Raw genomic sequence first — 16,224 nt, forward strand, 5'->3', positions numbered from 1 at the left:
TAATAATCCGTTATTACGAATTAGTAATCCGTAATAACGAATTAATAATCCGTAATAACAAATTAATAATCCCTAATAACGAATTAAATAATCCGTTAGTACGAATTAGTAATCCGTTATAACGAATTAATAATTCGTAATAACGAATTAAATAATCCGCAACATATACTTGCAGTGGCGCTAATGGGCTTTCGTACTTGCGCGTAGTTCAGGCAAGTTAAAAGATCTATCTTTCTTTTCTTTTTTTTTCTTTTTCCATGGAAAGTGAATTTCGATTTTCAATTATTTAGCTTGACCCACCCACCCACAATTTGGAAAAAAGATCGAAATTTTAAAACATTGAAAATTCTGAATGGCCCCTAAGAGTGGCCGAACAAGTGTAAAATATAACTTTCCATTCCTCTGAAAACAAACAAGCTGTCCCGTTCACGTCTTCCACCAGCACCCTCAGCTCAAAGTTCGTAGGGCCCTACTCGATCGTCGCGTCGCGTATGCTCATGGCCCACAAAATAGCAGAATCCACGGCGTATTTTACTGGCCTGCCAGCGAACAAGAGAGGGCGGGAATCCTCGGCATGCTGACCTGCGCAATTCGCAAGCGGCCGCGGCCAGGAGATCGAGAGGGCGTGAGTCAATTGCATGCTTGCCCACACACATGACATGTCGTGCAAGTTTAAACAATTTTAATAAAGACGATATTAGTACGTTATGGTAGTAGGCCTAGGCCTACTTCAGCCGGCAACACGTGAGCAGAATTAAACGCTCCTGTGTCGACTGTCGAATCAGGTATGTAGCTGGTCCGTGTGGAAAGATTACCGTATCTGGCCATCACTTGTCATCCTGTGCACAAACCCTACGGGATCGACTGGTCTTAAAACTTGTTGTAAGCGTTTTCTCTAATCTCAGTAAACATTCAAAATTTGTCCCTGCTAAATTTGACTTTTTATGACATATTATCACTTTCTGATGGCTGATAGTTTATTTAAGAGAAAAATTACTGAGTGATAGATATGGGAATCTTTCCATCCGCGTAACGGTTAGACTGTTAATTGCCATTTTTCCACTTCCAGTTTTTATTTTTTTCCTAAATCATAGGCTTAGGCTAGGGTAGGGAGTAGTAGGTAAGGTAGAGTAAATTACAGTCATTTTCCTAAAATCCTACTCCTAGTTCCAGGTTTTTCCTACTTCCGGATCGCTTCAAATAATAATAATAAAAATAACGGAGTCTAGTTATATAGCATACGTATCTACCAACAATTAGGTACACAAGGCGCTGGAAATAGTCAATTATTAAAGAAACGTAAATAAAGTTTATGAGAAATATGAGACCTTTTTATTAATTCATGTCTTTTATTCATTAATCATAAATCAACAACAACAACCAAAAGACATGGAGGAAACCTAGAACATCATGAACATGAAAGACGAATCAAAAGAAACAGTCTAAATGCCAATGAAGCAAGGAACTAGAAATTAATGTAGAAGTAAGAGACAAATTGACAAATTAAATAATTAACAATTTAGCATAACAAGAAAAGCATAACAAGAAAAGCATAAACCAGGGAATAACGATTGCTTGGCTAGGTCAAGGGAATATTGATGAGTGGGAGCGTTTTCTCTAATCTCAGTAAACATTCAAAATTTGTCCCTGCTAAATTTGACTTTTTATGACATATTATCACTTTCTGATGGCTGATAGTTTATTTAAGAGAAAAATTACTGAGTGATAGATATGGGAATCTTTCCATCCGCGTAACGGTTAGACTGTTAATTGCCATTTTTCCACTTCCAGTTTTTATTTTTTTCCTAAATCATAGGCTTAGGCTAGGGTAGGGAGTAGTAGGTAAGGTAGAGTAAATTACAGTCATTTTCCTAAAATCCTACTCCTAGTTCCAGGTTTTTCCTACTTCCGGATTGCTTCAAATAATAATAATAAAAATAACGGAGTCTAGTTATATAGCATACGTATCTACCAACAATTAGGTACACAAGGCGCTGGAAATAGTCAATTATTAAAGAAACGTAAATAAAGTTTATGAGAAATATGAGACCTTTTTATTAATTCATGTCTTTTATTCATTAATCATAAATCAACAACAACAACCAAAAGACATGGAGGAAACCTAGAACATCATGAACATGAAAGACGAATCAAAAGAAACAGTCTAAATGCCAATGAAGCAAGGAACTAGAAATTAATGTAGAAGTAAGAGACAAATTGACAAATTAAATAATTAACAATTTAGCATAACAAGAAAAGCATAACAAGAAAAGCATAAACCAGGGAATAACGATTGCTTGGCTAGGTCAAGGGAATATTGATGAGTGGGATGGGCGATATGAAAGAATACCTTAATCTTGAGAATCAATCCAAACGGGGCTGTATTTTGAGTAGAAGATTACGAAGGATGAGACCAGTGCTGTTTTTGACAGGTGAGTGGTGAGTTGCCGTATTTCGGTTTTTGTCATCAGATTGAATAGGGAGCGGATTTGTGTTTTATTGTTTTCGTCTATGAAGCCTCTACTTCCTATTTCCAAGGCGATGAGTTTGGAGTTGAAACCTATCTCACGCAAATCTCGTGTTAGGTTGGCATATTTTTGCATTTTGTAGTCATGGCTTTTAGTTATGTTAGTTTCGAATGGTACCGTTAATTCAACTATGGTGATGTCTTTGTTATGTTCGTCTGTTATGACAATGTCTGGCTTAAGTGTGGTTGGTAGTATGGATGGCGGGATGGTATTGCCGCCAGGAGCGTGTTTACCATCGAGATCGGCAAAGAGTTTGCGGTTAGAGCAGCTGTTGTACATTTTGTCTAGGGATTTACAGATTTCCAGTAAAACGTTGTTGTGGCGATAGGTGTAGCGGCCTTGATTGAGCATTACTGGGCAGTAATTGAGGACATGTAACAATGTTTCCTTGGATGTGCAAAGTGTGCACTTGGTGTCAACTGACTTACCCCAGAGGCAGAGATTGGTATTGACTGGTAGAGTATCTATGATTGCATTGAGTCCAAAGCGAAGAATTTTCCGAGGTAAATTATACATTATTGATTTCCAAGTGATGTTGGATTTTTCCGTTTCCATAAGTTCTAGGAGACGGCCTTGTTTAGCAAGGGATTTGATTTTTTGATCCCATGTATTAGCAATGTCCTTTGCTACGGATGACTTGATGACTGTTTTGAGTTTGTGCAAATGTTTTCCCGGGCTATTGTCTTTGGCCGGTATTTCCTTCAGAGCTTTTTGGAGAACGTTTTCTGAATAGGCAGTAACGGAACATTTTCTAGACCAGGATGATTCGCGGTGTAGTTTGGAGTCTAGACATTTGTTAACCATATTGTCTCCTTTGATTCTTGTGGAGGCATGAGCTAGGGCATGACATTCTCTGTACAAGAACGTGAGTGATTTGATCCCTAATCCAGAGTTGGAATGGAGGAGGGAATTGGTAGCACTTTTGGGCAGTCCTCCCCATTTTTTCAGGTACTTATCGATGTTTTGATCGAGTGTGTTTAGATCAGTTTTAGTTATGTCGTGAACAGTCAGGCAGAATCGTAGTGAAGAGAGTAGGTAGTTACAATACACCTTTAGTTTGTACTCATCACGGATTTTAGATTCATCTATTCTGTTAAGATACGAAATAATTTTCTGCTTAATGTGGAACATTGTGTCGCGTGCTTTCCCACTGAATGTTATTATCGACCCGAAAAATGAGTGCGGTTCATCTTTAATTGTTGGGATCAGAAAATCGTTGATTTTGAAGATTTTTTCTGTAGGCTTGCCGCTGCAGAGAGACAAGGATTTGCACTTGCTGGGTTTGAGAATAAGATTCATTGATTGAGCTCGAGACACAATGTTGTTGATTATACGTTGGTGCGATTTAACATTGGTGGTTATGAGATTAAAGTCGTCGGCAAATGGGGTACAGATGAATTTAGTGTCATCTATGGTATACCCAAAACGTAACTCTGATTTGATGTATTGTACCAGGGGGTTAAATGCTATTACAAAGATAATGGGTGACAGGGGATCTCCTTGGAAAACTCCCTTTTTGAATTGAAAGATTTCACTATTCCAGCCAGGTCCCCTAACATAGCCTGTCAGATTGCTGTATAGGTTCTTGATATAGGCCTGGATGATGGGAGGGAACTTGTTTCTTTCGAGTTCATGATAAATAAGATCGTGTTGAACACTTCCAAATGCATCAGCAAGATCAAACCATGTAACATGCAGTGTTTTTTGATTGGCTTTGGCATGAGATATGAGCTCATGCATGGTTTGTGTGTGCTCGATGCATCCGTTGATACCTTGTATGAAAGCTTTTTGCATAGTAGTGTCGATAAGTTCATTGTCTATGAGGTACCTATTAAAACGTTGCAACAGTAACTGGTGATAGATTTTGGCTACGCAGCTGTTGAGGGCGATCATACGGAAGTTCTCAGGCAGAGATGCTTCTCCTTTCTTGTGGATGAGGCTGACTTTGCAGCACGACCATGATCTTGGCGGTGATCCAACTTGCATGATCCGGGAGAAGAGGGTGGCCAGGAAATGATGAGTGGCTGGTAGCTTTTTCAGAATTCCGTAGGTGATATTGTCCGGGCCAGGGGATTTATTTGATGACTTGTGCTGTAGAACTGATTTGATGTCCCTCGGCCGAACCGGTGTGAGGTTAAAGTCCGTGCCGTCATCGGGTACTCGGATGTAAGGGAACCAGTTGAGATCGTTGTGGATGAAGTGGGCTGAGGAGGAGTATTTCTTTGTATAATACTCATTTGCACAACATTTTGTGAAGGATGGCTTGGTAACGTCTTTGTACAGTTCGCCTTTGGTAAGGCGCTTTGCAAATTCGTAGAAATTGCTGTGAAATAGTTTCTCTTCGTGTTCAACGTTTTTCAGATCTTTGGTTTTCTTGAAGACTTTTTTGAGAGCACTATAGTGTCTGTTCGCTTCGTTGAATCTCTTGCGGTTTTCATGTGTACTGTTTTTTCCAAACGCTCTTTTCCTCAATTTGTTCATTTCCTTTTTGGCATTGGTGAGTACTCGGGGGTCATGAGAAACATACCCCGTGTGCTTATCTGATTCAACTAGTTCCGGTTTTCCTTTGACAAAGTTGAATAATGACTCTGTGAACACCTCACCTGCTTGTGACGGAGTTATATGACCCGACGATAGGTCGAAATGGAGAGGGCCAAGTTGTGTTTTCAGTTCCTGGTTCCAAGTTTCCCACTGTATCACTTTATTAGCTAGGATGATCCTTGCGTTATGTTTATGCATAACGCTAGGAAACTCACAATAGCAAAACTTTATAGGCCTACAAGGTGCTGCGGCGCATATTACAGCCACTGCCAGAAACATCAGGGCAAACCCCTTCTCTTACTCTTAGCGATAAGTTACTGGGTTCTTTAACGTGCATTACACAACACACGGGACCTATGGCTTTATGTCCCATCAGAAGGACGAAGCAATAATGGTAAAGTGCCTATCTCAAGAGCACAAGCACCATGTTCCCACGATCAGGATTCGAACCCATGTACCACGGTACACGAGTCAAACACCTTAACCATTGGGCCACAGCGCCCCTATAAAAAACCTACCTATTTTGGATTTAGTCTCCAATAATTTTTTTCTGAGGAAGTGCATTCTGAAAAAGAAAATGTAAGCTTCTTTTCTTGATACGCAAAGATCTTTTCGATAAAACGTTTAGCAGAGGAATTTCAGCCAGATTTCTGACTCACAAAGACATGTTTGGACGGTTTGTAGAAAATCTCGGGAGATAAATTGCCTCCTCGGTACATCACTTGTACCATGTGATTTCGAATGTTTTTGTTCACACACTACAGTCATATAAACTCTTCCAATTCCATCGAATGTTTGTTTATGTATTCGTGTTTGAAAATTCGCCAACAAATGACCGTATGTTTTTGCCTAGTTCCGGATCCCGCGTGCACTTATGACCGATTAATCAATTTTATGTGACATGTTCTGTGCTGGGTCAAAGGTTTGGCAATCGTGTATCTACTGGCTCAGTTCCTATAACTAGTTTAAAAAGGGAACAACTTCCACTTTTTAAAGTATTTGACTTACCAAACTAGTTGGCCACATTAAGAACATGCAGGTTTATGTCATAGATTAAAGGGCTAGTCCGAGTAACTTGGATCCAACTTATCGCGTTTTTAACATTCGGACATGGTCTGGCGATAGTAGGGTCCAAGCTAATCCGTATATGCCGAGCAACACAATTTTGCCCTTGACCCAAAAACCCAACATTGCCCAACAAAACATCAGATTTCACCCTCAAAATGGCCTACAAATTACTAGATACGCCACCCGAGGTACAAGTAGACATCGATGATTAAGATGGTTGTACTGAAGTTTACTTACGATCCGGATGAAAAGTGGAATTTCCCGTTCAATTCCGAGAGCTCCCCTCGCGATCGTGAACACGTTAAATTTCCGACTTGTGTTAATGTTTAAACATTGGGATGTCGTCTTCATGCCCAGCGTTCACTCGATGGTCCCCGTATCCCGAGTGCGATTCTGTTACCGAGCGCAATGCATCTGGCTTCTGCCCGTAAAAGGTTCGTTTGCACACGTTTGCATATCTAAATTCCAACACAAAATTACACGAAAAGTAATTGTAATTAAAATGTAATGAAACTAACCGTGAAATTGCCCCTAGGCTCTGCATTGGGAGCCGTGCAGCGAAGCATGGTAAAGTTCCTGGAATTTCAGGACAGTAGGAAAGCTAGGTCTGTGACATGCATTACAGTCTTATTGGCAGCAACCCTAGAATAAGGCAGTGGTTATTTTCATAGTATTTTGAGCCGTTTTGTTTCTGTTTTGAAATGCAGGCATTTGTACCATTGCGTGATGGACTTTGACGGCTTCGACCAGACGCAAGCCATAGCGCTTGATGACTACAGCGATGATACGGACGATCTGGGGGATCTGGACAACAAACCACCTGTAAGTTTTTTTCCCCAGCAAAACAAAACAAAAACAAAAACAGCTGTAAACCGGTATTGGCATGGTGTTGTTGCGGGTCTCCTTACCTATAAAAGAACTAAAATCCACTTTGGAATCGCCCAACTGATTAGCAGTGTTTAAACTCCAATTCATAAATACCTCAGACAGTTTTGCTATTCCTATTGGTCATGTGGCCGGTCTTAAACAGATGATAAAGACATGGCTAGCTGGTCTTAAACACTTTTCCAGTGTCACCAGGTCACAATAAAATGTGGACTCCTAAAAATCCAGTGCCTCTTACCGTTTCATTGGTTGAACGTTCACAGTCCTGACGTAGGCATGCGCAACACTACCAGCGAGTCAGAATTTTATAGTTCTAAATTCAAAACGCAACGCCCCAGGTGCGTTCTGCGTGACATCGCGCAGAACATGCTACGCGCGCGTCAATCTCCATAAAAGGGTTGTTTACATCTTACTCTCCAGCTGAACGCTCCATTATTTTGCTAGAGGGATGTTTCAAAAAGCATGAAGTGAACTTGTTGAACAAAATCGGGATTTTTTGAACGAATTATTTGATATTTTTTTACCGAAAAGGTATTTATGATGGGTATTTATAATTACCCTCGCCTCCGGCTCGGGTAATTATCAGCACCCAGACTCTAAGCGGTCTTAAACAGAGTGATAAAAACCTCCGGAGCACACATTTATTCCCTTATTGAAACATCACAAATAGAGAGCCGGGTTTTGAATTTTTGTGGGAAATTTTGTGGTAAAATTGCCACGAGGATGAAAACTCGCAACACAGAAATAAAGATGGCGGTCACCGCTCTGCACCGTGAATTCACACTACCGCGAATCACATTTTCTGCCAAAATAAAATGTTCGTATCCATGCAAAAACTGCCAATTCTGAGATGAGGTACTCCATGAAACCCTGTAAATCCTCATAAAACCTGGAGGTAAATCTGTTTCGTTACCGCTGATTATTTTTTGCATTTTCCCCAATTTGAAGGGGAGTGAGTGGAATTGGAGGCTTGGGATGTGAGAAAAGACCAGTCTTTTATAGTGTTTTTATTGTTTTTGCGTACTTTTATTTACAGGTAGGATACCTGAAAGTTTTCAGTCAGAAGAGTTTCCTCGAAACCTCGTTCCCTGTGTTCGAGGGCGATAACTTCATTGGTAGACATGAGAGCAACCAGATATGCATTCCACTCAAGGTAAAGGGGCAGCCGTGCGGTAGCTCGGGTTGATGATTGGTGTTAAAGAGGTTGTGGAATGCTCGAAGACATTTCCGTCATTTTTTGGGTATATGTAGCCTAAGGTGTGATGAAATAAAAGCGACTATTGTGTCTGTCATGAAATGAGTTACAAAAGGTACTTTCGAGAGCTGTTTTTCAGGTCCTGTTTCGACCCGAACGTGCAATTTGTGTAAAAGTCGTCGTTGGGGGCAGCAAACAAAACATAGTAAATCGCGACGTAGTAAACAGGACTCTCGATGCAGGGTAGTATAAACGAGTCCTGTTTATTACGTCGCGATCTACTAAACATAGTAAATCGCGACGTAGTAAACAGGACTCTCGATGCAGGGTAGTATAAACGAGTCCTGTTTATTACGTCGCGATCTACTATGTTTTGTTTGCTGCCCCAAACGACGACTTTTACACAAATTGCACGTTTGGATCGAAACAGGACCTGAAAAAACAGCTCTCAAAAGTACCGTTTGTACTCATTTCATGACAGACGCAATAGTCGTTTTTATTTCATCACACCTTAGGCTACATATACCCGAAAAATGCCCGTAAATGTCTTCGAGCATTCAACAACCTCTTTAAACAAGCTTGATCATAAAATATCTCGGAAAGGCCAATGAATTTGTGTTCATGCATGAGTCGCGTGATTGTGCCATGTAATCTCTAGGAGTAGTGTTTTGAGTAAAAGAAAAAAGAAAGTTTTTGACCCCAGTTATCCCATGATGACCTTTGACCCCAGTTTGGTCATGTGACATGTTGGGGCTGGGCTACTGATACTTTTTGACAAAGTTGGGTTGAAATCGGTCAAATAGACAATGTCAAAGTGTTTAAGACCAGCCAGCCGGTGTTTTATCAACTGTTTAAAACCACCCACGTGACGGGCTGTCGACCAATAGGAATGAGTAAACTGTCTTAGGTATTTTTGAATACTTATTACATTAAGATGTTTTCATCGGATTTGATTAGTTTGTTGGTTGGTTGGTTTGTCTGTTAACAAGATAAGTCAAAAAGTTATGGACAGATTTGGATGAAAACATTTTTAGGGATGGTCCTTGGTGCAAATACAAATGAATAATATTTTGGAAGTGATCTGGTTGTGGATCGAGGATTTTTTTTTAAGGATTCTTCACCATTAACCCTAACTCCCTGGTGGGTGTGCAAAATTGGAGGATTCAGGACTGTTTCACCATTTGTGCCGGTATTTCTTTTGGGTGAACTGACAATATGGCGGGAATGGTTAAGCCTTGGCGGAGGTTTGCGATCTCTGAGTGCTTTCTAGTTTAATCATTGTATTATGAATTTGTTGAACTGTTCTGCAGGCCTTATCCAAGAAGCACGCGTGCATTGAGATACAGGGAGACTCTCATCTGATCTACGATTTAGAAAGCAGGAACAAGACTAGAAGGGGAAAGGTAAGGCTCTGCAATGCCCCATCTATAGCGTCATCTGAGTGGGATGACGTCATTTATGAGTGGAGTGAGATGGCCTAGCGGTTAAGAACACTGGACTCGTGCTCTGGTGTTTCAGAGGCAACAGTGGCATGGGTTCAAGCCCGGGCCTGGACACTTGTGCTCTTGAGCAAGGCAATAATGGTTAATAACCATTATTGCTTCGTCCTTCGGATGGGACGTAAAGCTGTAGGTCCCGTGTGTTGTATAATGCGGTTACCCAGCAAACACTTATCGCTAAGAGAAGGGGTTCGCCCCGGAGTTTCTGGCAGTTATCTTCATACATACACCATGAGGCTGTACGCGATAGCCACACCAGGCATTTGTACAGAAGCTAACAGATCACAGATCCCAACTGTAGTTTGAACGATTCCACCTAGTCCCAATTACAGCTGGGAAGGCACCAACAATAGTTGGATTTGTCCCATCTGTAGTTTGGGGCCACTGCTATAACATGTATAATCTTGCTTGAAATTGAGGGTCGAATTGAAGCCTAGGGCTTACATGTATATGACCCGTCAAATCTTGGTCAGAACTGTAGTTTGGGGCCTGCTATCCGCTCCGTCCACACGTACCCCCTCACCGGCAAAGGAAGTACAGTTGGGGGTGACCGACCGACGCCATCTTGCCTGTCTGTAATTCATTTACCGCAGCGCGGCCACTGCATGTACATAGTACAAATCCCCTGGTGTACGTGCGTCACACACAAGGAACGGTGCACGTCAACCAGTGAAATGTCCCGCCCATTAGACGTCATTGCTACGTAAAAGGGCGCCCTCTTTCGGTGGCGCACGGAGCCCATAGTCGGGGCATAACAACTCCAACATGTCCAATAGGAAAACGTTAACAACCTATCAACCTGTGTAAAGACCGGTTCATGCTTCATGTAATGCATACATATACATCGGCAGTAAAATTCGCAAGAATAAGCCAGTTTGGTATATCAACTGCGCATGTGCATGATGATATTGGTCACAGGTCATTTGGGATAATCAAACGCTCATCGAAGGTGTATGAACGCGCAAGGAGATGATCGCATGACACTCGCGTGTTAAAGCTATAGTCCATCATTTGCAGCCCTCAGAGAAGTAACTGGCGTAATTATTGTTAAAAAACATACTTGGTTGAAAGAAAGTAAGTGGACTAAACTCCCTGTGAAATTATTCTTTCTGGCAAACTGTCATTTTGAAGTAATCAACGAAAGAAGGCCTTTCCGACAGTGCTTCTTAAGACGCACCGTATGTAATTTAAATTAGTAGTTTGTTTTGTTATTTTGCGAAGCGCGCGCAAGCATTGGCACGACGCACACGCGCGCGCGGTTTCTATAATTCGTCGGATCAGTGTGCGACATCGCGTATAGCTGCAATTCAGGCCCAATTCAAAACATGATTCAGCAACTTTTGATTTGAAATTGAGATCCTAGAATGCTGTTTTTCTCGAAATCACAGCTGAAGCTGAGCTGAAACTTAATCAGGTTAGTTGTTCATTATCCTTCATTAGATTTTAAACACTTTTGTTGCTTCAAACGAACAAAATGCACAAATTACAAATGATGGACTATGTCTTTAACTACAACAGAGTGGGTGTTCGCGTAACATCACATAACATCGCGTCAGCAATTTTATCCTGAATGACCTTTGTCCTGGACTACTTCATCGAGATACTGAATTAGCTTATTGAAACGGGTTCAACTTTTGAAAACTCACAGCATGAGTACTCGCTGTGATGTCACAACAGGTCTCTCTCAAATGACGTCACTTCCTACAGATTGCCACGTGCATCAGCATGTTGGGCGTCAAATTTTCGTGCCGCACATTGGCTACGCAATATCTTGAAGAAATGCACACGTGTTTAGAACATCTTGGAAATTGCTCGATCACACACCCGATGGCATTGAATACGCAGTTGTAACTTTCCTACAAAATCGATGGCTGTTTATGAGAGGGGTCTATATGCTTTTTGCGTTCTGTGTTCATGCTCTTGTGTGCTTTCACAATGAGGCTGAACTGGCTGTTAATAACCAGAGCCCAATTTCGTTTCCAAATCTCGGAATTTTTCTGAAGCCATCGGCCATTTCTCGAAAACCATAATGCTAAGAAAGCAGAGAGTATATGCTCCACAGGTGAAATTTGTTATTCCCGAAGATGCATCAACAGAGTAACAGTTTCCTGGATCTCTTTTATACTCCCTAGCTCTTTCTGAAGCCGTCTGTCCGCTACGAGCTCCAGGACCCAGATTCTCTCCTCTTCGGTGACATCCGGTGCGAGTACACCAGGGCAGAGATACAAAAGGTAAGCTTGTCCCCGAGAAACGTTGTCCCCTTGTAGTCACTTGTCCGAATGGTGTTTTGGTTTACCCTCCTGCAAATGGACCGATCAATTCACCCCCGCCCCCTGACTTTTGACTTCTCAAAGAAGTCACTACGTGTGGGTGAGCACAGACATCTGGGAGTATCTTACATTGCCTTATCTAGTTCCCGGACCTACATGTAAATTTACATATAAACACTCATTGGTTCTTGAGTCTGAGTGTTGAATGGTAACTCATCGCAACCGATGAAAACTGGTTGTGAAAATGAATAGATGCTTTCATTTGATGATGTAATCCCACCCACACCGATAGACTAATTGGGTGAACAAAACAATAGTCATTTTTGAAGGGGGTGCTCACACATGCACCGCATATGATCTTAAAGACGATGCGGCGATGCGCGCATGTATTTTGGTAGCCCTATAGTGCGTGCATTTACCTGAGCATGCCTCCCACGAGCCTGGTGCCACCGCAGAAAATGGCTGTCGCCATTTTAATCTAATGGTGCACTGAATTTGATTTTAATAATAATATCCAAAAGTGTTTATCTCCCCAAAATATTGCATTTACATGTATACTCAGGATGCATGTACAAAATGTAAGTAACATTGATCCTGAAAAGAGTCCCCCAGATTGGATGTCACTTGGGTGTCGATTATTTTGAAAAGTTTGAAAAGACAAAAAATGATTTTGGTAAGAGTTTCAGATCGTAGTGTCAACGCTTATGATGCAGCTCTAGTTAATTTCCCGAGTTGCTCTTCCGGATCACATTATAAGCATGTTGGCCTAGGTACTTGTGTACGAGACTTTTTCTACTTGCTATTTCATCATTTGTTTTCCTTTAAAATTTACATAGTTTATTTGCTTCTGAGCTGTGTACTTTATATCGATATGCGGAACAATTTTCTTCATTCAATTAAAATATCAACTATTTGAGACAGCATGCATAGTTTGATCAGCTTGTACATGTTTGTTAATGGTTATTACATGTACCGGTACATGTATCAAACAAGATTTCAAAAGTTTTTGAGATTTTCTTCTGCAGTAATTAAAGCAAACAAAAAAAGGCAAAAGGGTGAAGTGGCAACTGGCCAAAGTGATGATAGGGCGAAGTGGTTTGGCGCACTGACGTGGGGAAGTGGAAATGGGACCAAGTTCATTCTTTCTTTTTTTCAGCATCCTTTCAATTTATTGCAAAGTCATAGCATTTGAGTGTTCCAAGTAATCAATATAAATGAGATCTACAGTTAGCAAGCATACGTGTACATGATGTATTTGACAAATTTCCCCGCCTATCCACGTTTGTCCATCGCGGACAGAAATATATTGTCAGTTTGGATTTGTAAAACTTCAGTGCAGGCACTCGGCAGGTTTCTTGCAGAAGCTGGATACGATTGCTTTGCAGTTGATGTCGTTCCATCGGCCGCTGGATTGCACCGTAGCACAGTCTTCATTGCCTGAGTTGTTAGGCTCTCCGGGCCCCCAATTCCTGTAGTCTGTCTTGGTGCCATCACAGCACTCCCACTCCCCTGTATTAAAAGGGACAAGAGTGCTCAATTTCATGGCTTTTTTAACCCTAACTCTCCAGGCACTAAATCAAATTAGGTTTTGCCCTTCACCGACGTTTAAACACTGTATACTCAGTGTGTTACCTCCCGAGTGAAAGTTGGAAAAAAATCGCTCGGGTGGGACTCGAACCCATGACCTCCTGCTTTCTAGTGCAGATATCTTACCACTCAACCACCAAGCTAACGGGATCTCCAGGCATTTTTGCTAGGATGTACATGTTGCCTCAATCCTGCAAAATCCTCCATTATTTCTTGAAAGTGATCCATAGAGGGATGACCACTGCGCCAATCCTGCAAAATCCTCCGGCACTCACTGTTCATTATATCGAGGCAGAGCCAAGTGGTATCCCGGAGCAGTGCGGAGGATTTCAAGTATAATCTAGGCCTAAAAGTGTGTACCGGTACGGCTGATCAATAACAACACAAGGTCCGGCGTAAGATCTTGACACAGTGCATCCTACGAAATCAGCCACACGCTTTTGCCATTATGGGCTCCGTGCGCTAACGAAAGAGGGCGCCCTTTTACCTAGCAACGACGTCCCATGGGCGGGACATTTAGCTGGTTGACGCGCACCGTTCCTTGTGTGTGACGCACGTACACCATGGGATTTGTACTATGTACACGCAGTGGTACGGCCGCGACAAAATTGCAGTCAGGCAAGATGGCGTCGGTCGGTCACCCCCAACTGTTCCTTCTTTGCTGGTGAGGGGGTACTTGTGAACGGAGCGGATAGCCTCAATCCTGCAACATCCTCCATCTTGCGAAGAGGATTTGGGAGGATTTGGGAAGGTTAGGGTTAACTATGGAAATCTGCTCGCACGATCAAAAGTCTGTGTTTATCTCTCTTTAACATTTCCCTTCTGGGGTACGGTTAGACAAAGACCGCCTTATGGGGTACCATTGTTCCCTTTGTGTGAGTACCCCAAAAGTAAGCTCTCGTAAAAACGCCTTTTACGCTTTAAAGCACGTATATTAACCCTTGTACTATTTAAGAGGTCACCAATGGTCAAAATGTTTGTATCTCACCTCCTGGCAAACTGTGTACAAACCAATGGGGGTCTTCACCAATATTGACCCAAGTAATAACCAGGCTGACAATGCATGTTTCCATAGGGGGGTTAATGATGTACATGTACTTTATTCAATTTGCCATATGTGCTTTTGATGTGCTTTTGATGTACAAAACCTAATCTGATATGAATGGACAGTGTAATTTAACAAAATGCAAGGCTCTAATTTGGCATTGATACAACCGGATTCTAGAAAGAAAATGTTGTCCTTTATTACACACCTTCCTTGTAGATGTCCATGCAGTTTATCCAGAAATAGTTTTTGATGGACTGTAGGAAGTCTGTTTCTTCCTTGGAGTGCGGCACGGCCATGTAGCTGTCCAGTTGGTGGCACTCCGCAATCGCTGCCTGCCAGGTCCGGCCTGAGATCTTGAGGTAGCAGTGGCCGCCCCACTCCCTCCAACTTTCGGGGCAGACCCCTCCACAGGGGCATGTGTCCTCCGCATGGGTTAGATACGCTCCAGTAATCAGTATGAGCAGAAATGCTTCCAAGAGAAACTTGGCCATGCTTCAGTGCAAATGGACGAAGAGTTGCGCATGGACCAACTGTGCGCTACATGTACATGTACGCCAAGTGTTTTCTTGTTTGGATTGCTTTGTCTCACTGAGAACTGGCAAAGGTTTGTCCTTCGTTCCCTCCTGCTTGCCTATTGGACCTTGGTCACCTGATGTCTCTGATTTAAGCTCTGATTGGTCAAACCATGCATATATGTAGGTGGTATGCCGCTCTGTGATTGGTCAGGGAGTCTTGCATTGATTTGTTACCATCTCTAACCATAACTGTTTGAGTATTCATGGAAGAAAAACAGAACCTTGTTCTCTTCATTTTGACCCCCCCCAAAAAAAAATAAACCCTCCCTTCAAAGTGTTACTCATTATGGGAAGTGTTGATAAAAGTCATATGCATGATAACAATTGAGATAGTTTTGTAGATGATTTATATGTTCATTCCAAAAACCACAATGCATTGATAAGAAAGTGCTCAATAAAGTTGATTACGGTTCTGAGTTCCGTTTTTGTTATTTCTGCACTTGTTTGATTGATGATTATAATCCATCAGTTTATAGATCTTGTGTCATTTATTACCATTCTTGCGTACACGTATAATGTCACTTTTATTTCAAGAATTCCTTTGATTCGCAACATACGGCTTCGTATTACGGCTTCGTGTTTAATATTCCAAGTAAACAAATGCATGTAATGGACTTTTCAACAGGTTGACTGTTATAGTGGAGTTGTCGTCTCAGACTTTTTTTTTCTCGACATTCTTCATGTTTTCAAGTAAAAAGTGGACTTGTTTGATGACATCAGTAAACTCTTACCTTAATTCAGGTTTTATAATTTTATGAAAACACTGAACATTTTTCACATCGAAATGTTGTTTGGATCTAAAATGAAAACAGGAGGCAGTGTGTGGAAATTGGGCACAAAGTTTATTGCACCGGTACATAATGTACCTGGTACGTCTTGGTGTAACTGTGGCGCAGCCCAGAATTCAGAAATGGATTTTTGTTCAGCCTATTTCCCAATTGGTTTTCCCCATAGGCCAGTTTCATCTGGATCTTGAAGAGTTGGGCGTGGTTAAAGGGAATGTACATCATTGGCTTTTGCTGTAATTT

General features: G+C 41.6%; 1 protein-coding gene across 5 annotated transcripts in view; it reads left to right on the plus strand.

Annotated features, from left to right (window-relative positions):
• The first annotated feature begins 672 nt into the window (after positions 1–672).
• Positions 673–16,224, plus strand: part of LOC119728934 (mediator of DNA damage checkpoint protein 1-like) — a 45,555-nt gene continuing 30,003 nt past the window's right edge. For 4 of the 5 annotated variants that reach the window (XM_038201379.1, XM_038201381.1, XM_038201382.1 and 1 more), the window contains exons 1-5: positions 673–785; positions 6,845–6,959; positions 8,059–8,175; positions 9,528–9,620; positions 11,849–11,947. In XM_038201379.1, the coding sequence (XP_038057307.1) occupies positions 6,864–6,959; positions 8,059–8,175; positions 9,528–9,620; positions 11,849–11,947 (405 nt within the window). In that variant the 5' untranslated portion in view covers positions 673–785; positions 6,845–6,863. Of the gene's footprint in view, positions 786–862; positions 883–6,844; positions 6,960–8,058; positions 8,176–9,527; positions 9,621–11,848; positions 11,948–16,224 lie in introns of those variants that run through there. The other variant, XM_038201380.1, reaches the window with a different exon arrangement.

Source organism: Patiria miniata, unplaced genomic scaffold (genome assembly GCF_015706575.1).
Source record: "Patiria miniata isolate m_02_andy unplaced genomic scaffold, ASM1570657v1 HiC_scaffold_20, whole genome shotgun sequence".
Taxonomy (NCBI): Eukaryota; Metazoa; Echinodermata; class Asteroidea; order Valvatida; family Asterinidae; genus Patiria; species Patiria miniata.